The 26,725-nt window shown below is 45.5% G+C and overlaps 2 protein-coding genes and 1 pseudogene across 4 annotated transcripts in view; all 3 read left to right on the top strand.

The window, feature by feature from the left end:
• The window catches only part of LOC309336875 (major histocompatibility complex class I-related gene protein-like), a 71,541-nt gene extending 50,875 nt beyond the window's left edge, over positions 1-20,666 (top strand). Inside the window, exons 6-8 of one of the 2 annotated variants that reach the window (XM_081853340.1) lie at positions 1,865-1,903; positions 2,616-2,648; positions 3,171-3,877. In XM_081853340.1, the coding sequence (XP_081709466.1) occupies positions 1,865-1,903; positions 2,616-2,648; positions 3,171-3,181 (83 nt within the window). In that variant the 3' untranslated portion in view covers positions 3,182-3,877. Of the gene's footprint in view, positions 1-1,864; positions 1,904-2,615; positions 2,649-3,170; positions 3,878-19,578; positions 19,864-20,532 lie in introns of those variants that run through there. The other variant, XM_081853341.1, reaches the window with a different exon arrangement.
• LOC309337059 (major histocompatibility complex class I-related gene protein-like) overlaps positions 1-26,725 on the top strand; it is a 135,903-nt gene that overhangs the window by 75,542 nt on the left and 33,636 nt on the right. The window lies entirely within an intron of this gene.
• On the top strand, positions 12,217-17,088 carry LOC309336332 (major histocompatibility complex class I-related gene protein pseudogene; annotated as a pseudogene). The gene is made up of 3 exons (XR_014161660.1): positions 12,217-12,286; positions 13,437-13,712; positions 16,766-17,088. The product of XR_014161660.1 is annotated as a major histocompatibility complex class I-related gene protein pseudogene (transcript).

Below are 26,725 nucleotides of genomic sequence, written 5' to 3'. Positions count from 1 at the left end.
CCTGAGCTGCCCTCAGTTCATGACTTGCAAGTTCGAAGGATCTCAACGAATCCCGCCATTGGGGACCTGGTGGAATTTGCCCCCTCAGCCTAGAGGCAGCTTCCTGGGACAATCTTGGAACCACAAGTTTTCATGTTTGTGTCGTGTTAGAGCTTTGCAAGATGATAAATTAATTTGTACCAATCCTCCCTCCCAAAGGAGTCTGCTTTGGCAAACAAAGGATAAAACATCTAAAAACAGTTCTAGCATAGACACTGACGGGGGAAGATGCCAAGGGAGGTTGAGGAATCCCATTTATTGGCAGATCTTTTAAATTTCTGGAGATGTGAGGAGATTCTGACACTCTGGGAGGCAGGACTAGTTGCCCCTTGGGTCTCTGCTCTTAAAAAAATACAGGATTTGTCCAGGCTTCCGTTGTGGATGTCTCTCTGTTAACCCCAATGTGGCCCTTTTTGCAGAGGCTCCGGTGGTGAAGGTGACCAGGAAGGCAGACTATGACGGCCTGGAGACCCTCGTTTGCCAAGTCCACGGCTTCTACCCCAAGGAGATTGAGGCCAACTGGGTGAAGGACGGGGAGGTCTGGCAGGAGGGCACCCTCCGAGGATTGGTCGCCCCCAACTCGGACGGGACCTACTATCTCCTGCTCAGTGTCCAGATCGACCCCGAGGAGAGGGAGCGCTTCCGGTGCCGCGTGGAGCATGACAGCCTGGAGAAGCCTCTGGACGTGGCCTGGGAGAAGGAGCCTGGTGAGAGACAGACAGACAGACAGACAGGAGGGGAAGGGGTGGGCTCTGGGAGGGGGATTTCCACCCAGCTCCTCCCTTCAGCAGCAGCACAGTTCAGATGGGGAACCCCAGTTGGATTCTGTCTGTGTCTCTGGAGGCAATTATTGGAATTTGGAGTTTTTGACAGATGCAGCCTTTTCTGGCAAGTGTCCTTAAACTCAAATTGGATGCCGTAGGTTCATAGCTCAGCACCTCCACTCCAACCTTCTGCTTGAGGCCTTGGGGTGCTGCTGCCGCCAGTCTGAATAAAAATGTCTCTTGTCTCCTATTAGTCAACCTGGGGCTCATTGTGGGAGCCATTTTGGGTGTCATGTCTGCCATCCTGCTGGTCTCTGGGATCATCTTCTTCATCATCCACAGTAAGTAAACCCTGGATACGTTTGCTGCCTCTCCTGTGTCCTTCTGTCTTGGCCTCCAACTGGGAATGTGCTGGTGGAGCCTTCCTGGCAATTGTGGCTGGCATCCCTACAGAGACCCCTCCCCATAAAACACCCTTTGAACATGAACCAAAAGTCATAGTGGTCATTACTTTGCGCTCATTCTGTGCTCAGGAAATTTACTTCCCACCTGATGTTTTAATCAATCCTAAGCCTTCAATCCTGTGCACACTTACCAGGGAGCCTTCCTTGCATATCTTTAGACGCCAGGCAAAACCGTGGCTCTCAAACCAGGCCTTGGACCTTTTAAATGTGAGTTACTGGTTTGTTTTTGTTTTATTATGTATTTTGTGCTCTCATTTTGTATTTTTATTGGGGAATCACCGAAATAATAATCCGAAAATGAATGAGTGAAGGCAATGGATAATGTTTCCTTCCAGCCTCTTGGAATTTGTCTACAGCCTGGTTTCCCAGGTTGATCTTTTAAATTTAATTTTCTCAATTTTTTCTACTTCTTTGTAAAATGAGTTCCTTGAAAAGCTCCGCTTCTGGGCTCCCCTTCCTTGGAGGTGTTTGGAAGAGACAGGAGGAGGAGCATCTCTTGGGAAGGTTTCAGCATCTGAGAGGCAAATGGTTGAAATGGAATTTGAGTGACCTCTGGAGGTCCCTTCCAGCTCTGACCTCCTGCTTTTGTCTTCACAGGGCAACGGAGCGAGAAATTAGCCTACAAAATCGCCTCAAGTGAGTGACTACTCCCTTCTCTCTGTCTCACATATTTCCCCCCAATCTGGAGCAGGAACAGGTTACAAACAGACCAAACCAAACCTGGTGGTGGCCTAGTCCTTAGGCCAAGACCCTGATGGAAAGCTTCAGCCTGTCTGCTCAGCCTGTCTGGGGACAGCAAGGGGTCCCTCAGGGCCAGGAAAAGGCTGCAGAGAGAAGCAAAGCTCATTGTGAGAAGCAAAGCTACAGGGAACCAGGCAGAGGGCCTTCTCAGTAGTGGCACCCGCCATGTGGAACGCCCTCCCATCAGATGTCAAAGCGATAAACAACCACCTGACATTCAGAAGACATCTTAAGGCAGGGAAGTTTTTAATGTGTGACATTTTAGTGTATTTTTGGTCTCTGTGGAAGCCGCCCAGAGTGGCTGGGGAAACCCAGCCAGATGGTCGGGGTACAATAATAAATTATTATTATTGTTGTTGTTGTTGTTGTCCCCTGCTGCCTCCATGCCAGGCTGTGCCCATCTCTCTTTGCCCTCCAGCACCTGCTTCTCCCCCCACTGCTGTCCTTGAGCCCCCTTGCCTCTGGGCTGCCTGTCCCTGAACTCTTCTTAGGCCCCTCCCCAGATTGAGACTGATTTGGGATGGGGGTGGAAGGAGGGAGGAGAAGGGCTGGGGGATGGGATCTCCCTCCCCGGGATCCTGACTATTGTGTTTCCTCCCTTTTGCAGCAAGTGACCAGGGGTCCGACAGCTCCACCAGGGGTAAGTGGGGGGGGGGCAGGGGGGCACAGGGGGGCTCTTGCTAAAGACTCCGTAGGGAACATCCCCAAATGGGGAAAAGCTTCTTCTGATACCCCCCTTGGGGTTTCCAAGAATGACATAATCTGGAGTGTCCATTGAGCTGAAAATCACTCTTGTGACTCATTCTGTCTCTTCATCTGAGCTCCACAGAGGATCCCCTCCATCTGACAAATGGGTTCTCCCCAGGATCTGAATAAGAGGGAGTCACATTTTGGGTGCTCGAAGGGATTTCTCATTCTAGCAGGACTGCTTTGTGTCCTTGTGGAATTCCCCCAAAGTGTGTGCAGCTTGTCTCACTTGCTTGAGCTGCCCTCTGCAGGCATTTGCTCTGCAGGCCCATTTTGGTGATGCTCTTAACAGATCTTAGGTCTGATTGAGGCCAATCTGGACGGCCTTTGGGTTCCCACTAGCTCTGTAATGCTGATGCCCCCACACCATGATGTTGGCTTAAGTTTGAAACACTCCCTTTCTTTTTTTCTTCAGTTGGTGTGTGAGATGAGACCGGAAGGAGCCTGCCCAAGTTTGCTGTGAATTGCAGAGGCTCACAGTTCCTGCTGTCTTTTAATGCTGTTTAGGATGTTCCTTAATCCTGGCTTTTACTCATCCATTTGGACTTCAGCTGTAACTTGAATTTGAGGATAATCATGTTTTTTGGATGGATTTTGGCCAATTTTGCTTTGCAGCTGATTTTCAGAAATGTGTTCGTATTAATTAGAAATGTGTCAAATATGTGCAGCTAAAACTTTTAAAAGGGATGGGGAGATTGAGCATGACTTGTGGTGGTATCTATTGCTTCTTTGTTGCTGTGTTTCCCTCCACAATCCCTTCCCCAACCTTGCATCCCTCGCCTGCCATCCAAATTGAAGGAAAGGCAACATCTGAGAAATCCTTTAGGTGTATTATGCAGGAAATAGGCTAAGCTGTTACTGCCAACCTGCCTCTTGGGCCGCCCAGCCTTTGGCTAAGCGGATGTAATGTCTGATCCTGCTGACAACCAAGAGAAGAGGCAGGTGAGGAGCTTCATGGCCAGTTTGATCTGAAATAAGGAGCCCTATCTTTTTGGCTGCAGTTCCTGAGACTTGTTGCCTGGTCCCCACAGCCTTCTAGGAGGGGTGACCCACTGGGACTGGGACCACATGAACTCTTCCAAATGAGCTAGTTTTGTTGCCTTCAATTTGCCTAATTTTTATCTCACACATTCTTGCTTTTCTGCCTGTGGTCGGTTGAGGATCATACTTTGTCTCTCTGCGGTTCCCTCCATGTGATTCCCGCCATCTTGTGGTGGAGTCTCTTTCTTTGGAGGTCTTTAAGCAGAGGCTTGACAACCATATGTCAGGAGTGCTCTGATGGTGTTTCCTGCTTGGCAGAGGTTGGACTCGATGGCCCTTGTGGTCTCTTCCAATTCTATGATTCATGATTCTATGATCTTCCTTCCCTTCTCTTAGGTTGGCATTACTAAAGGAGACTCTTTCCTAGAAATAAGAATGCAATAACTCTCTTAGACCTGCAGAGGCTGCAGGACTCTTCTTGCCTAACTCCATGGATTTGAATCCTGACAAGACAGAAGTACTGTTTTTGGGGGACAGGGGGCGGGCTGGTGTGGAGGACTCCCTGGTCCTGAATGAGGTAACTGTGCTCCTGAAGGACTAGGTGCGCAGCCTGGGAGTCATTTTGGACTCACAGCTGTCCATGGAGGCGCAGGTCAGTTCTGTGTCCAGGGCAGCTGTCTACCAGCTCCATCTGGTATGCAGGCTGAGACCCTACCTGCCCGCGGACTGTCTTGCCAGAGTGGTGCATGCTCTAGTTATCTCCCTCTTGGACTACTGCAATGCGCTCTACGCGGGGCTACCTTTGAAGGTGACCCGGAAACTACAACTAATCCAGAATGTGGCAGCTAGACTGGTGACTGGGGGCGGCTGCCGAGACCACATAACACCAGTCTTGAAAGACCTACATTGGCTCCCAGTATGTTTCTGAGCACAATTCAAAGTGTTGGTGTTAAGCCTGGTCCTGGAAGTACTTGCCAAAAACATAAGAGCAGACAATGAGTTTATAGGTGTTAAAACAGGGAAAAGCGAGTTTAAATTAAAAGCATACGCTGATACGCTGTTAGTGATAACAGTGGAAGACCCAAAAACTTCACTCCCCAAAGTAATAGAAAAGATTCAGAAATTTGGGGAAGTGGCAGGATTTAAATTAAATAGGAACAAAACCAAATTATTAGTCAAAAAATTGAAGGAAGAAGAAAGAAAGGATTTAGAGCAAAATATTGTGATAGAAGTCCATAAACTTCAAGAAATATAAAGCTAAATAAAAATAATTATGGAAAAAAAATGGCTTGAGGTAAAAAGAAATTTAGAAATATGGAGCAGAATGAATCTCTCACTGTTAGGGAAAATAGCAGCGATTAAAATGAATGTGTTGCCAAAAATGCTATTCCTCTTTCAATCAGTCCCAGTAATCCTGAAAGATGAATGTTTCAAAAAATGGCAGAAGGAAATCTCTTTAAGTTCATCTGGGGGAGGGGGGTATAAGGCCAAGGATAAAATATAAAATACTTACAGATATCAAAGACACAGGCGGGTTTGCCCTCCCAGACCTTAAATTATATTATGAAGCTGCATGCTTGGTATGGATTAGGGACTGGATGAGGTTGGAAAAGCAAGAAGCATTAGAACTGGAAGACATGACAATAGATTTGGCTGGCATGCATATTTATGGTATGGGAAAGGGAAGGTACACAGAAACTTTAATAACCATATAATTAGGAAATCATTAATGAGAGTATGGGAGAGATATAAAGATTTGATAGAACAGAAGACCCCGTGGTGGCTTTCACCACATGAAGCCTTACTGCTTAAACCACTTGGAAAGAAAGGAAAGTGGCTCATGTATGCTGACTTGTTAAAAGATCAAGAAGGAAAATGGAAATTAAGAAATTATGATGAAATAAAAGACCATTTTCAGGGTTGGTTACACTGTCGACAAATACATGAAATATACAAAGAAGACAACAAGAAAGGATTTAGCTGTACGACATCTAGATTCCAAAAGGAAGTTGTAGAAGGGAAAGTGAAGCTGCTGAAAGGTGCATATAGTGTTCTGCTAGAATGGGAAACAAAAGATGAAGAGGTGAAATCAGTTATGATTAAATGGGCACAAGATATAGGTCAAACTATTATGTTGGAAGACTGGGAAAGGTTGTGGAAAACCGATTTAAAATTTACAGATTGTTCTTTGCTGCAAGAAAATTACATGAAAATGATGTATAGATGGTACATAACACCAGTGCAGATAGGAAGGATGTATAAAACTGCTTCAAATATATGCTGGAAATGCAAGGAAAAAGAAGGGACTTTTTACCATATGTGGTGGGAACTGTAGTAAGATTTTAAAAAATTGGGAAATGATATTAAATGAGCTAAAGAAAATGTTCCAATTAACATTTGTAAAAAAAAACCTGAAGCATTTTTGTTAGGCATTGTAGGAAAAGAACTGCCAAGGAAATTCAGAAATATATTTATGTATGTGACAACAGCGGCAAGAGTTTTACAAAGTACTTAAAGAAACAACAAAATGAACTGGACTCCTTGGCAGGTTTTGAATAAACATACACAATTTTTTTAGTGGTAACATACTGATAGATTAATTAAGGATCTTTACAATTTTATAATATGCAGAGAAGAATATGTGCTGAGAAACACATATGGGGGAGGGGGAGGGGGAAATGGGGGGGGGATGAGGATTATGTATTTTTGATAAATTGTTATGTTGGAATTCCTAATTTTAAAAAAAGTGTTGGTGTTGACCTTTAAAGCTCTAAACGGCCTCGGCCCAGTATACCTGAAGGAGCGTCTCCACCCCATTGTTCTGCCCGGACACTGAGGTCCAGCGCCGAGGGCCTTCTGGCGGTTTCCTCATTGTGAGAAGTGAGGTTACAGGGAACCAGGCAAACGCCCTCCCATCAGATGTCAAAGAGATAAACAATTACCTGACATTTAGAAGACATCTGAAGGCAGCCCTGTTCAGGGATGTTTTTAACGTGTGACATTTTAATGTATTTTTAATCTTTGCTGGAAGCCGCCCAGAGTGGCTGGGGAAACCCAGCCAGATGGGCGGGGTACAAATAATAAATTCTTCTTATTATTATTCTTAATATTTGCTGCACCTTGCTTTGAAGACACTGGATATAATTATTATTATTCCTTTTGCAATACTTGTTGGACTGAAATAAACAAGGGTGCTCCACCTCCTTCTTTAGTGGTTCTTTCCTTCTTATCACAGGAGTTCCAGCGATATTGAAGTTCCTGAGAATATTCACAGACTCTGGCAGGGAGGGGCCAATAATTGGTCTTCCTTTGTAAAGTGACTGAAGAACTAGTGTCTAAAGCCAGATAGGGACAGAATCTGTGTTTTCGCAGGTGTGGGCTTAAGTTACATGAGGCCGCTGTGTTGCTGAAGCCAAGAGGGTTTGAAGTCTTATCAGTGCCTGGATTGTGGACCACCTGGATGCTGCCTTTGGTTCCAGGATAGAAGAAAGGAGGGTTCTGAATATAATAAAAGAAATGTGTAGATATCTGATCTGGGGCAGAGTGTGGTTGGGGGTGACCAAGGCAGGGTTGCCCTGAAAGTCCGCAAACCCAGGAGGAAGTTCTCCGACTGAAATGAACAGAAGATGCCCAAAATATTTAATTTTAAATTTTGATCCCACTCTTCCTCCCAAAGGAGCTCATGAAAATGTTTTTAAAATACTATTTTAAAGATTTAATTTAAAATAAGCTACCTAAAATCCCTTTGAAACGGTTGGAATACCCTCACATTTAAGAACGTGAGAGGAGGTTCCTGGGTGGATCAGGCCATCATCCAGTTACACGAGGTCCCATCTGGCCCAGTCTCCTCACAGTGCACAAACAAGTCGCTGGGACTCTGCCCAGGAGAGATTACCAGCACCGTGTGTTCAGAAGCGTGGCTGCCTCTAATTCATTTTAGAATCATAGAATCCTAGAGTTGGAAGAGAGCACAAGGGCCATCGAGTCCAACCCCCTGCCAAGCAGGAAACACCATCAGAGCACTCCTGACATATGGTTGTCAAGCCTCTGCTTAAAGACCTCCAAAGAAGGAGACTCCACCACACTCCTTGGCAGCAAATTCCACTGTCAAACAGCTCTTACTGTCAGGAAGTTCTTCCTAAAGAACCTTTGGGGTTGCCATGGACAGAATTAGGGCTGGGCAGTTTCTGCCATGTTCAGAGCCCCCCTGAGCGAAGAGGGGGAGGGGATCAATGGGACGGAGGCTCAGATGAGGAAGGCTTCAGCAACCCCTCTTCTCCTCTTTGGGAGAAGGGAACAAAAATTCTCATGAAGGTCAGAGAGAGTTGGCTAGAGGCCAAGCTACTGATAAGCCGCTCTTAACAATACCACAGGGTAGTAACTCTTCATTACAGAAAGAGGGGGGAAGTGAGTCCAAAAGTCCTCACGCTCCTTGACTGATGAGTCAGAGAGAGGCGTCAATTACGGAAGCACAACCCACGTTTCCTCTCCAGGGCTCAGCCACACCCTGTCGTTTCCTCTTCTGCAAAAGATGCTTCCTGTTTTGTGAAAAACAGAACCGCCATCCCGTTGGCACTGACAACTCTCTAACATCCCCAAAATCCTTTGGAACTCCCTGCCAATTGACATCAGGCAGACGTTTTTGCCGTATTCTTTTCAGCGTCTGCTAAAACATACATGTCCAGGCAGCCCTATCGAAATGTGGGGAACACTAACAAGCCTTTCAATCTGGGTTTTGTTTGTTTAGCATATTGTTGATTTTAATTACTTTTCAATGCTCTAAATAGTTGTTTTCAACTTTTTAAATTGTTTCTTTCTTCTTGTTAACTGCTTTGAGGTTTTATTACAAATAAATGGTATACAAATCTTGTGAGATAAATGTGAGATAAATTTGAGAGCCTATGCCCTTTTAAAATGTAGGTTTTTGGGGGGAGGGGTTATTGGGCTGTTGTTTTTATTTGGATTATGTATTTTTTTAAAAACCATTTATACTTTTCAGATATATACATTTCACTGATTTTTACAATCATTTTGACATTTTGAAACTTGACTTTCTTCCCCCTCTTTATGCAGTTCCTTAAATTTATTGTTAGTATCTTCTGCCTATCCAAATTAACTTAATTTATTTATCTTCTTTAAATATATACTCTTATGTAGCTGCAGGTTATTACAATAATCTTGCCAGTGTTCTTGTCTGTTTACAATTTATCTGTATATATTCCATAAACTATTTCCATTCTTTTATCAAAAAAAACCCTTGTTATCTTGATTTCTTATTCTTCCAGTAGAGTTTTGCCATTTCTGCATATTCCATAAGGAAGAATGGATTATGGATTGTGTGGTTTTATATTATGATTTTATTCTGTAAACTGACCTGAGACCTGAGGGTATATGGCGGAATATAAATTCAATAAATAAAATGAATAATAAATAATAAAGAATGAAGAGGAAACAGGAGTTTGATCTCAGCCACCCTTTGTGCCCCCCCCCCCGGCTCACCTTGCTGTGCAGGTACTTGTGCTCATAATCCCGGATTGGGACCCCGTCCAGCAGGATCTCCCCAGACTGGGGCTCATAGAAGCGCTCCAGCAGTGCCACGCAGGTGCTCTTCCCACTGCCGTTGAGACCCACAAGCGCCACCACCTCCCTGGGACAGAGCTCAAAGGAGACATTCTGTGCAGAAGGAGCGAGGAAAGGAGAAAAAACCAGGGCAGTGATTCCTCTCCTCCAGAGCCAGGAGGGAAACACAAGTTACAGAGCCTCTTTGCAGACGAGCCTAGGGCTTGCCGATCAGAAGGTCGGTGGTTTGAATCCGCGCAACATGGTGAGCTCCTGTTGCTCGGTCCCACTTCCTGCCCACCTAGCAGTTCGAAAGCACGTCAAAGTGCAAGTAGATAAATAGGTACCGCTCTGGCGGGAAGGTAAGCGGCGTTTCCGTGCGCTGCTCTGGTTCGCCAGAAGCTGCTTAGTCATGCTGGCCACATGACCCGGAAGCTGTACGCCGGCTCCCTCAGCCAGTAAAGCAAGATGAGCGCCGCAACCCCAGAGTCAGCCACGACTGGACCTAATGGTCAGGGGCCCTTTTACCTTTATGTTGGTCTTTGCTCTCCTGAACCCCCTTCCCAATCCCTGCTGTGCGTCCCTGGCACCCAAAATAAAAACTTACCTTCACTGCCGCGGAAAACTCAATTTCGTAGAGGACAAACGTAACGAGTTCTCCACTGCTGACGCTTCCCAAAGTGACCAGGCGCCCTCCATAGTAGAGAATCCCCACCTTGAGAGCCAGGCCGGAGAGCTGGAAGGGGAAAACGGGGCTTGAGGGATGCTTGAAGCTGAGTCAAATCCAGAGTCAAACCAGTCGCCTGTCCAGCTCAGTATGGCCTACACTGACCGGCAGCAACTCCCCAGAGTTTCAGGCAGGGGTCTCGCCCAGCCCTACCTAGAGGGGACGTGAGATTCACCTATTGCCTGCAAAGGAGATGTCCTGCCACTTGGCCGCATTTTGTTGTTGTTGTTTAGTCGTTTAGTCGTGTCCGACTCTTCGTGACCCCATGGACCAGAGAACGCCAGGCACCTCTGTCCTCCACTGCCTCCCGCAGTTTGGTCAAACTCATGCTGTTAACCTCGAAAACACTATCCAACCATCTCGTCCTCTGCCGTCCTCCATCTTTCCCAACATCAGGGTCTTCTCCAGGGAGTCTTCTCTTCTCATGAGGTGGCCAAAGTACTGGAGCCTCAGCTTCACAATCTGTCCTTCCAGTGAGCACTCAGGGTTGATTTCCTTCAGTATGGAGAGGTTTGATCTTCTTGCAGTCCATGGGACTCTCAAGAGTCTCCTCCAGCACCATAATTCAAAAGCATCAATTCTTCGGCGATCAGCCTTCTTTATGGTCCAGCTCTCACTTCCATACATCACTACTGGGAAAACCATAGCTTTAACTATACGAACCTTTGTTGGCAAGGCGATGTCTCTACTTCTCAAGATGCTGTCTAGGCCTGTCATTGCCCTTCTCCCAAGAAGCAGGCGTCTTTTAATTTCGTGGCTGCTGTCACCATCTGCAGAGATCATTGAGCCCAAGAAAGTAAAAACTCTCACTACCTCCATTTCTTCCCCTTCTATTTGCCAGGAGGTGGGACCAGTGGCCATGATCTTCGTTTTTTTGATGTTGAGCTTCAGACCATATTTTGCGCTCTCCTCTTTCACCCTCATTAAAAGGTTCTTTAATTCCTCCTCACTTTCTGCCATCAAGGTTGTGTCATCTGCATATCTGAGGTTGTTGATATTTCTTCCGGCAATCTTAATTCCGGCTAGGGATTCATCCAGCCCAGCCTTTCGCATGATGAATTCTGCATATAAGTTAAATAAGCAGGGAGACAAAATACAGCCTTGTCGTACTCCTTTCCCAATTTTGAACCAATCAGTTGTTCCATATCCAGTTCTAACTGTAGCTTCTTGTCCCACATAGAGATTTCTCAGGAGACAGATGAGGTGATCTGGCACTCCCATTTCTTTAAGAACTTGCCATAGTTTGCCGTGGTCGACACAGTCAAAGGCTTTTGCATAGTCAATGAAGCAGAAGTAGATGTCTTTCTGGAACTCTCTAGCTTTCTCCATAATCCAGCGCATGTTTGCAATTTGGTCTCTGGTTCCTCTGCCTCTTCTAAATCCAGCTTGCACTTCTGGGAGTTCTCGGTCCACATACTGCTTGAGCCTTCCTTGTAGAATTTTAAGCATAACCTTGGCCGCATTGCCTTCCCTTAAAGGCGAAATAATACGCCGGACCTCATGGTTCTAAAAAGCTGTTTAAACTGGAAGAAGGGAAGCTGTCTTACACAGAGTCAGATCCTTTGTCCATCTAGCTAAGTGTGTGCTTTTTAAAGCGAGATGAGCGCCGCAACCCCAGTCGTTCCCAACTGGACTTAACTGTCAGGGGTCCTTTACCTTTATTGATTTCTTTGGGGGGGGGCTGCCCCTCCCTCGCTCCCCTCTTGGCTATGCCCATGGAAAGAGAGGCGACAAATATAGTGTGTGCTGACATATAGGGCAAAGCTTCGCTTTTTCAATTAATGTATTTGTTTTGTTTATTTATAGACTGCCCTTCCATCCTATGATCTCAGAGCGGTTCACAGAGTACAATTCGGGGAGAGGGGAGGAACCCCATGAAAAGAAGAAGAAAGAAACAAGCGCTGCACAGAAGCGGCCTGTGGGAATACCTGGAGTCCCCTCTGCCCGCCTCTCCGTCCAAAATAAGGGCACATCGCTGCCCCCCCCCCCGTGGACTCCCCTCCTTGCCTGACTTTCCCCTCCCCCGCAAACGCGTCATCCGGCGGAGAACTTTCAGTTTCGCTTTCCCCACTGCAGCTCCCGGGCTCCTTTCCCATTGGGCGGATATCCATCTCGGTCCCGCCCATCTCGACTCTTGCTCCGGATTGGGGGGCGCTTCCTCCTCTGGGCAGGAGGGACTTGGCGAGGGGGGGGGAGGCCGATGGGGCGGCTGCTGCTCCTCCCTCGGTGGGGATCGCTCTTGCTCCTGTTGGGGGGCTGCTTCGGTGAGTACCCCCGAGTGCCACAAGTCGGGGTGGGCAGAATGTGGGTGGGCAATAGAAAGGGAAGGGAGGGGTTGCCCACCGCCTAATCCGGATCCAGTCCGCTTTCTAGTCCGCTTCTGCCGGAGTCTCTCCTTCCTCCTGATATTCTCATCTGCAGGAGATACTACCTTCCCTGTGGTTCTGGAGACCTGCTCTCCCCCCAAAAGCCAGTCTGGGATTCAGTGGGGAGATCCAGCCTGAGGGTAGTCCAGAACTGTGGTCTCCCAGCGCCCCCCCCCCAGATGCCCCAGGGGGAACCCCCAAAGCAGGACCTGACAGCCACAGCTGCCCTCTCCCCACTTAAGAATCCTGGCAAGTGGAGGGGGCAACCTGGTCGTTTTTTAAAAAAATAAAAAGCATTGTAAATTGCAAGCAAACAAACAAACAAACAAACAAACAAACAAACAAATAAATAAATATTTTTATAAGGAAGCTTTGGGTTGGTGTTACTAAAGACACTGAACTCAGCAGAGGACAACCCTCCCCCTGGGCTCATTAGCTTTTTGGCTTAGCCTATAAAAGATGCCTCACTGACAAGCGATGGGGAGATGATGATCCTCTACTGACCGAGTGCAGCCCATATAATCATTGCTTACAATGGAATAAAATCTGATCCCCGCCTCTCGCTGATTAGCTGACTCAATATTGGGACGGTAGCCTGCATTGTTGTAAACTCGCTGCTATGATCCCAGCTGGAGAGGGTAGACAAAATTGTGATCATTTTGTTGAAACCTTGGCTTTTAAAAATCGTGTGCTGGTGGAACAAGTTGCAAGAAAATATAAATGCCTCAGGCTTCGTTGGGAATACTTTGAGATCTCTATTGATGAACTCACTGAAGCTTTTAGAATATTGGTTATTAGGTATTAGTTACTACAAACCAGGGTGGATAAATGTTAATGATTTTTTTAAAATCAGATTTTAAAAAAATTAAGTTGGATTTCTTTTATTTTAATTGGATTTTAAAAATAAAATGCTTTTCCAGGAAAAATATTTCTAAATATAGTTTTCTACTTAAGTTACATTATAGTCCAAAGGCTATTCATAAGGAAATAAGGATTTGGCAAATAAATATATGAAGCTCTGCTCCCGCTCTCTCTGTGTCCTTCCTAGGCTGCTCCAGTCACTCCTTGCGCTACTTATGCACGGGGGTGTCAGGGCCCAGTCAGGGGCTGCCCCCGTTCATTGCTGGGGGATACGTGGACCACCAGCCCATTGTTAAGTATGACAGCGAAACCGAGAAGGCTGTGCCCCAAGTTTCCTGGATGCTGAAAGCAGAGAAGGACAATGCTCAGTACTGGGAAAAGATCACCCAGGAATTCCTCAAGCTGGATATGAAATTTAGCCAGTACCTGCTGGACCTACAGGATGAATACAACCAGAGCAAAGGTGAGTGGAGGGCAGGAAGGGAGCTCAGTCTCTCTCTCTCTCTCTCTCTCTCTCTCTCTCTCTCTGCCAGGTTTGTCCCTTCCAGGGACAGGAGATGGTGATTTGAGAGGGAGAATAGTGATTCCTAATCAGGGATAAGCTGCTTTCTCCCTGCCAGTCAGGCTCCTTCCTTTGGTCCCCAACCTGCACTCGGCTCTCACCTGTGGCTCCTGGAGGTTTTCAGCCTGTGACAGCAGCCACAGTCCTGGGAATCAGGTGAGGGGAGCCGATGGGTCTCAAAACCTCGGTGAGTTAGGGATGTCCCCTGCATGCGAAGACAGGCTCTGCTGGGTTGAGCAGATGAGACCGAGAGTGGGTCCAACGGTCAAAAAGGGGTTTTTTTGCACATGCCATAGAGCAACCTTTTCCAGCCATGGGCCGGTCCACCACCCCTCAGACCATGTGGGGGGCCGGACTATATTTTGAAAAAAGAAAGAAAGAATGCCTATGCCCCACAAATAACCCAGAGATGCATTTTAAATAAAAGGATGCATTCTACTCATGTGAAAACACCAGGCAGGCCCCACAAATAACCCAGAGATGCATTTTAAATAAAAGAACACATTCTACACATGTAAAAACACCAGGCCATCAGCCTGAAAGTGGAGATGAGCGCCACAACCTCATAGTCACCTTTGACTGGACTTAACCTTCCAGGGGTCCTTTGTTGCTCTTTAGTTGTTTAGTCGTGTCCGACTTTTCGTGACCCCATGGACCATAGCACTCCAGGCACTCCTGTCTTCCACTGCCTCCTGCAATTTGGTCAAACTCATGCTGGTCACTTCAAGAACACTATCCAACCATCTTGTCCTCTGTCCATAGGCGCCGACTCCATGGGGCCTGAGGGGGCCCGAGCCCCCTCAAAAATTCGTTTGGGGGGGCTCTGCCCCCCCAATAATTTAAGAAAATTGCACACTTAGAATTTGTCCCGGTGCGCGGACTTTCCCCTCTCTCTTCTTTTGCCCCGCGGATGGATAGGAAGGAAAGGACGAGGCTGCGCGCTCCCCAGCCCAGGCGCCCCCTTCTGCGCGCATACTCGCTTGCCGCTAGAAGCCCTGCAGAAAAGGCCGTCGGATGCAGGAGCAGCGCCTACGTCGCGCTTCCCGGAGGGGGCGCGTCGCCCGGCATTGGCGCGCGTTTGGGCGGGCTGCAGAGGGCGCGAGCGGTGCGTGCGCCCCAGGAGGCCGGCGAGGGCGGGAAAGCGGGCGGCTCACTCCTCCCGCGCGCCCGAAGGGGCTTTTTTGGCGGTTCCCCCGCTGCTATGAAGTCCTAAGCAACGAGAAGGAAAGCGCCTCATGAGCATAGCACTGGAGGGTGAGTCTCAACTTTTCTGGACGAGCACTCAGTGTGTTGCAGATATTAAGCATAAGAAACGCTCCTCATTGTCCACACCCATAAAAATATTCATTTATTTTTTTTATAAATATTTTATTAAATTTTCAAATACATAATACAAGATCCCTACACCAAAAAGCCAGAACCAAAATACCAAAGAGCCATATAGAAAGAAAGAAATAAAAAAGAAAAAAGAAAAAAGAGAAAAATATAACCAACCATTCAGTACAACTTTTCTTATATAACTGATTGGACTTCCTCACATCTCCTTACCCTGCATTATTTATAATAAGAATGTCAGCAAATTATTACCTTGTTTCATACCTTATTTTGTACTTTCCAAATATTATACTTCTAAATTTAAAACAATTTTTATCAATTGCTCATACCTTAAAATTAAACGTAGTGTTGCCTTAAATTTCGACCTTTTCTTACTTATAACTTAATTTTCTATTTTACAAAGTCTATTTGCTGGAACTGATATTTTCTAAATCGTGCAAATACTTAACATTCATACAACTTATAATGTTTTTGTAGATAGTCCTTAAACTTCTTCCAGTCCTCTTCCATTGTTTCTTCTCCCAAGTCTCGGATTCTGCCAGTCATTTCGGCCAATTCCATATAGTCCATCAATTGCGTCTGCCACTCTTCCAGTGTGGGCAAGTCTTGTGTCTTCCAATACTTTGCAATAAGTATTCTTGCTGCTGTTGTCGCATACATAAAGAAACTTCTGTCCTTTTTTAACACTTTCTGGCCGACAATGCCCAAGAGGAAGGCCTCCGGTTTCTTAACAAAGGTATATTTAAATACCTTTTTTAGTTCATTATAGATCATTTCCCAGAAGGCTTTCACTTTAGGGCATGTCCACCAGAGGTGAAAGAATGTCCCCTCAGCCTCTCTACATTTCCAACATTTATTATCAGACAGGTGATATATTTTTTATTCTCTTAATGATAGTTTAGGATTTATTTAAATATCATTTCAGTCTTTTCAGAGCTATATATTCACTGCTCTGTAATAGTCTATAAGCATAATTGTTACTGTAAATTAAATTAGCTTTTTACGAAAATACCGTGCGTGTTTATGTTTTGTTTCTTTTTTCAAAGCCAAAAAGTGTTTCAGGCTTGTCGAGTTTCCTGGAGTGTGGAGTTATAGAGAGTCGAGTTTTCGGGGTTCTAATGTTGATCATATGACTCTAAAATACTTTTAAAAAACTTTAAAACTCACTAATTTTCATCTAAAATTTAGAAAACTTCCCAGGGCAGAACTCCGGTATGGGCCCCCCCAATATTTTTTATAAGTCAGCACCCCTGCCTCTGTCGTCCCCTTCTCCTTGTGCCCTCCATCTTTCCCAAGATCAGGGTCTTTTCCAGGGAGTCTTCTCTTCTCATGGGGTGGCCAAAGTCTTGGAGCCTCAGCTTCAGGATCTGTCCTTCCAGTGAGCACTCAGGGCTGATTTCCTTCAGAATGGAGAGGTTTGATCTTCTTGCAGTCCATGGGACTCTCAAGAGTCTCCTCCAGCACCAGAATTCAAAAGCATCAATTCTTTGGCAATCAGCCTTCCTTATGGCCAGGGGTCCTTTACCTTTACCTTACTGTTGTTATTGTGGGGCTTAACATGGGATAGAAATCTTGCTCTGGTGCTGTTGCCCCCCCCCCCTCTCGGGGGTCTCTTTCAGGCTTCCACACTCTGCAGCTCATGTACGGCTGTGAACTGAGCCCAGACGGGTGCAAAGAAGGGTATTACCGGTACGGCTACGACGGGAGGGACTTCCTCACTTTTGAGAAGGAGACCCTCACCTGGACGGCAGCTGACAGAGAGGCCCAAGTGATGAAGAGGAAGTGGGATGCAGAGTTGGCCAAGAAGCGGTACCGGAAGGCCTACCTGGAGAAAGAATGCATTGAGTGGCTGCAGAGATACCTGGACTACGGGAATGAAACTCTGCTGGTAGAATTATGGAGTTGTAGAGTTGGAAAGGACCCCCAGGGTCATCTAGTCTAACCCCCTGCAATGCAGGGATCTCAGCTGAAGCATTGAGGACAGAGGGCCAGCCAACCTCTGCTTAGAATCCTCCAAGGAAGAAGAGTCCACCACTTCCTGAGGGAGACTGTTCCACTGTTGAATAGCTCTTGCTGTTGGAAGGGTATTCCTTCTTTAAAAATATTCGGTCATACCTTGGTTGCTGAACGCCTTAGAACTCATACGTTTCGGCTCCTGAATGATCAAAAACCAGAGTTGAGTGTTCCGATTTTTGAACAATTTTGGGAAACCGTATGTCTGGTGCAGCTTCCGCAACTTCTGATTGGCTGTAGGAAGCTCCGGCAGCCAATCGGAAGCCGCACCTTCGTTTATGAACAGTTCCAGGAGTCAAACAGACTCCCAGAACGCATTTTGTTTGGGAACCAAGGTACTACTGTGTGTGTATATATATATAATATATATATAAAGCTAAATTGACAGATCTAATCAGGAGAAAACCCAAAATTATGGTCATGAAACAGTGGGAGTGTCTAAATGATTACTTACAATACCAGGATTCTGGTACCTAAATCTGGCTGTGTTTAGAATAATCTTGTGAGTAACATAAAAAATATAAAGTGAGATATAAAGGAGGCTTAAAGGAAAAATATGAAGAACAGAGGATATGGCGAATGGATTATTTAAAAAGCATGGGGCAAACGGTGGAAGTCTTTTAAAAATATTTTAATTAAGATAGATATGGATAAGATGGAAATACATAATTGAACATAAATATAGATTTGAAATGGTTGTGTATAGTGAATACTTATCTACTTTTAAAATTTTCATTCTTGACTTTCTTCTTTTCTTTTTCTCTTATATTTCATCTTTCATTTTTTCTCTTTTTTGTGAACATCGCTTTATAGAGGTGTAAATAATTATATGCATGTGAAGAGGTAAAATATTTGTATTCTTTATATTTTCTAATTTTCCTTTGGTTACATGTATTTTCTTTATTTCTTTGTATATTTGTATATATATTTTTCTATTTTGTACTTAATAATTTTTTTAAAAAAATAATTATATATTATATTATATATAATATAAATAATTAAACTTTTCTGTTTTACATTTTAGAATATTCATTTAAACAACCTTAAAATATCAGTGACTGCCCTCCTCTTTCCATGGTTCATTTTGCATAGCGTAAATCCCTGCATATTTTACATGAACTAAGCCTTTCAGTATTCCAATATAACATCCATCAAAACTTATTTACACTGTTGAATTTATCTTTATGAAAGTTATTCCTGATGTTGAGTCTCAATCGCCTTTCTTGTTGGAGGGTGGAGTCGTGATTCCGCTACTTATTTCTCCACCCACCCACATCATATTTCAGACCAAAACTCTGTTTTGTGCAGGAAGGAAGTCTGGGAGTGGGTCACGTCAGGCTACAGTGTGTGGATGTTGATTTAAAAAATAAAATAAAAAAGAAGCCCAAATCTGCCTAGAAGGGGGTGGCTGATAATTGTGGGTCAGAGGGACAGATTGACCCATGAGCAACTCCTGGAGCTGAAGCGGTCTTTGGACTGTGTGTCAAAACTATAAAAAGGTGGGTGTGGTTGGTAAAAATAAATGAGACATTTGAGGGGTTTTGGGTGTGTGGGTGTCATGGGCTGGTTGGATGCAGAGGAATGGTGGGAGGAACCAGCTGAGGAACCCTCAAGAGAAGAAGGCTCAGAGCTCAGGGAGTGGTGGTAGGCCAATGATGAACGGTCAAAGGGAGAAGAGGGAGAAGACTGGGAAGTATCAGAATGTGAAGAGGTAACAGGGCTTAGTGAGCTGGGAGAGTCTGTGGCAGAGAGCAGTCCAGAATCAGAGGCAGAAGCGGAGGCTGGAGAGGAGGGAGGCCGGGAGACAGAAGTGAGGCAGGCTGCTGAAGAATCCAGGGAGTCTCACCCTCCTGCTGTGACCAGCTCCCCTCCTCCCTGGTCTCAAAGAACCAGGAGAGGCATGAAGAGGGCAGAGGAGAAGTTAGCTTCATGCAGGCGCAGTCTCAGATTGCTTGGGGAAAACCCTGAAGTGGGGGGACTTAGACAACTGTGGGGAAGTGAGGACCTTCAGTCTCTGCAACAGCCACACAGGAGCTTCAGATTGCTTTGGGTATCACAGGCCCATAGCAGGGAGACCCATGGGGTTTGTCTGAATAATTTATTTTAAAAATGGAGAAAGGTTTCACAGTGGAACATCTATGGGAGCAGGTATGGGGACATAATCAGTCTGAGCCATGGGTCAATTCATCTATTGATGATATTCACTACAAAGACCTTCAGCATATTTGTGGAGGACAGGGAGTTGTAAGTCTGACGAAACACAAGGGAAGTTGATCATTTCTCTCTTCTGACCTTGTCATCTCTTGGGGATGTTGAAGGCATCAGTAATTGAATTTCAGGTCAGGATGGCACTAGATAACCACGTGAATTGCACCACCCATCCTGCCAGCTACTGGAGAGGTTCCTTTGTTTTTGGCAGAGCTCCCAGTGGGGAAGGTGACGCGTCAGGCCCTTCCAGACAGCCAGGAGTCCCTCATCTGCCAGGCCTATGGCTTCTACCCCAGAGAGATTGACACCACCTGGAGGATGGACGGGAAGGTCATGGAGCATGCCACTTTCCACAGGGATGTCGCTCCCAATTCCAACGGGACCTACCACGCCTGGCTCAGCATTGACGTGGAGCCCCAGGATAGGAACCGCTATTATTGCCACATAGAGCATGTCAGCCTAACACAGCCCCTGGTCTTGGCCTGGGAGGAGCCTGGTGAGGAACGACAGGAGAGGGGCAGGAGGAGGAATCAGAGAATCACAACAGAGTTGTTGGAAAGGACCCCAAGGGTTATCAAATCCACCCCCCTGCAATGCAGGAATCTCAGCTAAAGCTTCCATGATAGATGACCACCCAACCTCTTGGATGGCCTTCTTTGCTGGATTCTAGGAGGAGAACGTCCACCCAGATTCGAACGAGGGACTCCAGCGCTATTATAGGTTAATACTCCATGTGACATCGTCCATATTTTGGGGGTGCAAAGGAGGAGATGTGATTTAGGTTCAGGGACGTAGGGAGGGCGTGGTGTTCAAAGGGTTGAGTTTGAAGAGCAATCTTTGGAAGGAGAGGGACCCTCTCTGGGAGGTGAGAAATCTTACCCGTTTTATTGATATAATTATGGGGTGTTCCATGAGGTTGCTGAATGCCACTCCTAATCATAGGTTCTTCTGGTCTTCTCTGAAGCCATCTAATGGTGAGCAATGGGTTGCCTTAGAGGGGAGGGCATTCTAGAGAGCACGGCCATAGCACATTGCTTTGCGCATGGGAGGTCTCAGATTTAGTACGCAGCATCTCTCCTAAAAAAAAATAATTGTGGGATGTCTGGATGAGGCTTTGGGAGCTGCCACCAGTGTCTGAACAGAAATATCTTTTGTTTCCTTTTAGCCAAGGGAGGCCATTCTTCCGCCACTCTGGAAAACGTTGCGTGGGGCGTTGTGGCTGCTGTGGTGGCAGTGGCTGTGGTGGCTGCTGTGATCTACTGGTACTTTGTCCGCAGTAAGTAAACTCTGGATGGATTTGCTGGGTTTTGTCTGTCCTGGCTGAGAATGTGCTGGTGGCAAAACCTTCCTGGCAGCCCCCTCACAAGTCCCCCCCCCCACCCCATAAATGACCTGTGGAACACCAACCAGAAAGTACCCTAACTGTTCTTCCCCACTGCCTCCTGCCCCCTATTCTGATATGTTTGGGAAGCAGGATTCATGTGGGTTACATAATGTAATAATGGCTCCAAAATGCCAGGGGGGTGGCAAGTACCTGTCATCTAGACCCACGATGGAGAATTTGTGGCCCTCCAGACTCCCATATGGACCACAATTCTCGTCAACCCTGACAGTTAGCCATGCTGGCTGCTGGGGACCAAAGTCCAGCAACATTGACAGAGACACAAATATCCCTGACCTCTAGCCCAGATTTACACATGGATACTAAGCTGGAATGTACACATATTTAAAAAAAAATGCTGTGAAAATGAAATACAGTTTTTAAAAACCATATTGAAAAAGTCATTGATTTTGGCATAGCTCACTTTCGCCATCTGGTGTCACATTAATACATTGCACTTTACAACACATTTAAAGAGTCCACGGTACAGTTGCTGGTGATTGAGTCGCCGTGTGTCCTGTAGATCTGTGATGGTAGCGATCTACAGCTGGGGTTTCCAACCCTTCTCAAGCAGTGGGGACATATCAAATGTTATGAAAGCGCTGTCGGCACCAGAAATAAAATGGCAGCCATGGGCAATGGACCATAACACATTTTCAGCAATTCATATTCAAATATATAAAATATATAAAAGGATGGGGAGAGAGAAAACAAGCAGCAGGGTTGGGCTTCCTGCTTGCCCAAGTGTCCCTTCCTGTTTGTTTGTCTGTCTGTCTGTCTGTCTGTCTGTTTTCTGCCTGTAGGCCATGAGTACCATGAAAGCCCTGCTTGCAATCTCTTGTTGGGGCAAGTGCTGGGGGGAGGGGAGAGGAAGCAGACTCTACTGGTTGCTTAGCCAGTTTCTGCCCACCAGCCACATGTAACTGGCAGCAGCGGAATGTCAAATTTCAGCAGCGCCCTGTGCAATGCCAAAATTTGGAATCCCCGCCTCTCACGCTCCATCCTATCCCTGATCTGATTTTCTTACTCTGTTTCTGTAGGGAGAGTGCCAGTGGAAGCAGCCTATGAAAGAACGTCAAGTGAGTGACTCCCTTTTCCTTTGAAAAGCATTCATTTTTGTTTTTGAAAAAGAGCGGAAGCGCGGGCTACGGGGAGAAAGGAAGAGCGAGAGAGGAATAGGAGGAGCACGGTCCAGGTTCCCCGTGCAGCCATCTCACCCCCTGCCTTGCCCCGGGCGGCAGCGTCCTGGTGCCTCTTTCCTCCAAGGTGGCTGTGGCAGCAGCAGTAGCGGGCTCTGGGGGGGAAAGGAAGAGCGAGAGAGGGGGAGGGGGAGGAGCGCCGTCCAGGTTCCCCGCACAGCTGTCTCTGCCCCGTGCCTTGCCCCGGGTGGCAGCGTCCCGGTGCCTCTTTCCTCCGCGGCGGCCGTAGCAGCGGCGGCGGGGTAGAGCGAGATGCACAGGCAGGACAGGCGGCAGCGGCCCAGGGATTGCAGCGTGTCAGCCACCTCCCCTTTCTGGCCATTCATCGCTTCCTCCACGCTCCAGTTGAAAAGGTTGCTTTAAAAAAAAAAAAAAAAGCCACCTGCCGCCGGGAGCCCAGTAGGAAGTTGTTCGAGCTGACATTCTGCGCCCTCACCCTGTCTGGGCTGGGTGAGGCGGGTAAGCGGCGCATCTCCCCCCTCCCTTTCTAGAGCACACGGCCAATTTGGGAGGGAAGGGGCGCTCTTCCGGGGTGGGGGATCCACTCCTGGTTGCACCGCCGTTGCATTGGGGGAGGATGCAAACCTGAACAAGGAAGCAGATCCTGTGCGGGGTTGCACTGAGGAAAGTTGCGCTGCGTCGAAGGTTCCTATTGAACTCAATGGCGCTCGCGCTTAGTTCGCGGGGCCAGAGGGCAAGCCTCTCTGGTCTACTCAGAAGCAAGTCTCAGCGATGCTGAGGGAATCTCACTCCCAAGATAAGTGTGCCGGCTGTTGCAGCCTCAGGCGCAGCAATCCAACTGTAGCTGCACTTGATGGCACGCTTAGCTCATGTGGGAATGAAACCAAAATCAGGGACGGCGAAGCTGTGACCTTCCAGGTGTTGCTGGGCTACAAATCCCATCACCGCTGGCTGATAGGAGCTGGAGCCCAACAATATATGGAGGGCTACATCCTCCCCACAACCTATATGTGGAAAAGAACTACGAAAAAGGGGGGGAGAGAGATACTAGGCTATCAGAGATCGCAAAGCTCTTGCAAACTATTTTTAGCTGAGCTGAGAACTGGTGGTATCAGGAAATTCTTAAACGTGCTCATAAACCATGCAAGCAGCTTTAAATTTCACTTCTGCTTTTTCTTGAAATAAAGAGAAGCAGGACAAACTAAAAGGGAACTCTGCACTGGTGGGACATTTAAATGTCTTGCTTTAGCCCTTTTGTAAAGAGGAATTTAAAATGCTGCATAGGTTTTTCTGGTGTTTTCTTTTTTTACCACCCTGGCATCTTTCATGTTTAATAAAAGTGTTCTTGGTGAAATATGGAAGAAGAAAAAAGCAGAGATGGAGAGCTGCGCAGTGCCTCTTCAGCCAAGTGGAAGGAGAAATGGAAGGGGCTCCGTTTCTCCTGCCGCTTTGCTGAAGGGGCGCTGAGCAGAGAGGGGGAGAATTCCCCCCCTTGTTCTCCCCCTCTAAAACAAGGTGCGTCCTGTGGTCAGGAGCGTCCTATAGTGCGAAAAATACGGTAATTTTTCCTTGTTGGTCCTGTTTTTAAAAGATGGATACAAATAGAAATTGTCTCCTCTAGAGGGAGCTTGTTAATTTGTTGCCAGAGCTGATCTGGGGACCTCACAGCTGTATGATTAGGTTCGTGAGACCAGACTCTAACCTTGCGGGGGGAAATGTGTTTACAAGAAGTCTTGGTGCTTGCTTTTTTTAAAAAAAATAATTTTTATTCATTTTCCAAACAAGTTTTATACAATCAACAAATTTCCCTTAACCATTCTTCCACTGTTGGAATTCTTCCTGTTTCCATCTTTGGGCCAGAAGTATCCTTGCGGCAGTCACTGCATATTGAAACAGTTTACAGTCTCTCTTATTGATTTCGTTTCCTACCATTCCTAATAGAAAGGCTTCTGTTTTTTTAACGAACGTATATTTCAACATCTTTTTCAATTAATTGTATATCATTTCCCAGAAGTCTTTCGCCTTTTTACACTCCCACCACATATGATAGAAAGTACCTTCTTTTTCTTTACATTTCCAACACTTATTGCATGTTTTATACATTTTGGCCACTTTAACTGGCGTTATATACCATCTGTAAAACATTTTCATTACATTTTCTTTCAACGTAGTACATGCCATAAATTTTAGCCTTTTATTCCATAATTTCATCCAATCATCATACTGTATATTGTAACCAAAGTCTCTTGCCCAGTGTATCATTACTACTTTTACCTCTTCATCTTTTGTATGCCACTCCAGCAACACTTTATACATTTTAGACAGGTTTTTATACTCATTATTCAATACCTCCACTTGGAATTTTAACACTGATTGGGAGCCGCCCAGAGTGGCTGGGGAAACTCAGCCAGATGGGCGGGGTATAAATAATAAATTATTATAATATTATTATTACTGATTTTAGCAAAAATTCCAGACCATAATGAATAACAGTGGCAACAGTGGGCATCCCTGCCTTGTACCTTTGGTTATTGTAATATCTTCTGTGGTATAGTTGTTTACTATTAGCTTCGCTTTCTGTTCTGTATATATTGCCTTTATCCCATTATAAAATTCCTTACCCACTTCCATATACTCTAGGTTTTTTAACATAAAGTTCCATGATATATTATCGAAGGCCTTTTCAGCATCCACAAAGGTTAAAATAGCTTGTTTTTCATTCCTGGCATTCAGATATTCCAATATATTTATTATGTTTCTTATATTATCTTTCATCTGTCTGCCAAGAAGAAAGCCCGCTTGATCCTTATGTATAAATTCTTGCAATACTTTTTTCATTCTCTTTGCTAATATACTCGCAAAGATTTTATAGTCAGTGTTCAACAGCGAAATAGGCCTATACTTTTTAACCTGTGTCAAATCCGAATCTTGTTTTGGGATAAGTGTGATAAAGGCTTCTTTCCATGTTTCCGGAATTTCACAGTTCTTTAATATGTTGTTTATGACTTCTTTCAATGGTATAAGTAGGGTGCTTCTCATTTCCTTATAATATCTGGCTGTAAATCCATCTGGTCCTGGAGCTTTTCCTTTTTTTCAATTCCTTTATTACCTCTTTTATTTCTTCTGTTTCAATTGGGGCGTTCAAAAAATCTTTTTTCTCCGTCGGGATCTTCTGCACTTCTTTTTCCTTTTGCTTTTTGCAAGACAAGTGCTTTGCTGGAGCAGATGCGTGAGAAGATGGATTTGATGACTGTTGCAGTTAAAAACTTTGGACAAACTGTGAATACCCATATAGAAACCATTCAGGAACCAGCCCAGGAATCTGTTTTGATAGGGCAAGTGCAAGGGCAGAAGAAAATTGAGGAGGTTGTTGTTGAACCTCAAATAACACAAATGGAGAGACCCGAGGCCTTGCAGGAGTATAAGCCGTTGTTCTTGAAGCTCGAATTTGGAGTGGACCGGGGGGGTCTGGAGTTGTGAGGGCTCTTAACTTTGGAAAGACTTTGAAACATGCTTTTAACTACTTTCTGGATTACAGTGTTGACTGTGGGGAATGGGACTGTGGGGAATGGGCTGATCTGCTGAGGAGAGATGGAGATACTCTTGGATTGGAGTCCTCCCGAGACCTACCCCCCAATGAGAAAGGAAAGAAAATAAGAAAAAGATCAACAAAAGATAAAGTAAAGGGCAGGTATAAACAAGAAGAAGACCTGCAGAAGGGACATGGAAAATATTTAAGAGCCTCGGACATAAGGGCACCAGGTTGATGGATTAGATAGACGAGAAAGGACTGACAAAACCCGAGACCAGGAAGAAGAGATGAGGGATGAAGATTGGAAGAAAGTTTCAAAATTTATTTAGAAAAGTATTGTAAAATAAATGAGTATTAGAAAAATGTTGGAATGAAATTATTTGGCTTCAGCAGAAATGTGAAAAAGAATTGTGAAAGAATATGTTATGGTTCAAAAAGTTTGGTATATATAAGTTTTAAGTTTTAGGGGTTTTTTTAGGTAAGATAAGCTTAAAATAGATTAAGGTAATTTAAATGGCAGAATATTGTGAAAGATGGAAAGGATTTGCTGAGATAATTAACAACTAGAATACAAAAAAAGGGAGGTGTGAGGAGGTTGTTGAAATAAGTTAATGAAAGTTAAGGATTTGGGAATATTAGATTTGTTTTTTAATTGTTTGTTTATTTTTGTTTTTTGATTTAGATGTATTGTGTGTTTTGTTTTTTTACTTGGGTTTTTATTGAATTGTTATGTTTATCTACTTCTTTCTTTCTTTTTATTCTTCTCTTCTCTTGTCTTTTCTTTCTTTTTTCTTTGTAATTTTAAAATTCTCAATAAACATCATTAAAAAAAAAAAGGAACTCATGCTGGGGCCAGTAGGATGAGGGAAGGAAGCAGAGATATGTGGGGATATGAAAGGCCCTTTTAGAAAGCACACGGAAAAAGGAAATAATGGCAAGCTGGTGGGCTCTGGCCTGACCCTGTGCTAAAACCAAACGTGTTCGTCAGTGTTCCAGCACCTACTTCCCTTCTCTGTGTGGTCATACGCTCACTCTCGCTCTCTGTTTTGATTTCAACCCTGAGGTTCAGCCCTAGTTGCAACACTGAGCATTTCTTTACAGGGCACACAGTTAACCGCTAGAACCCCCTGCCACTAGACAGAGGGACGCAGGAGAATAGCCGGGCTGCTACATCACACCCAAGGGGCCCATCGAGTCCAGCATGTCGGTCTCCCAGTGGCCCCCCAGATGTCCCAGTAAGGAATCATGCAAGGAGGACGGGAGGGACACCCAGCGAGTGGGATGC

This window comes from Podarcis erhardii, assembly GCF_964252035.2.
Source record: "Podarcis erhardii genome assembly, chromosome: 2".
NCBI classification, from domain to species: Eukaryota; Metazoa; Chordata; class Lepidosauria; order Squamata; family Lacertidae; genus Podarcis; species Podarcis erhardii.
The sequence above is the reverse complement of the archived record's forward strand: the minus strand, read 5'-3'. Positions and strand labels throughout refer to the sequence as shown.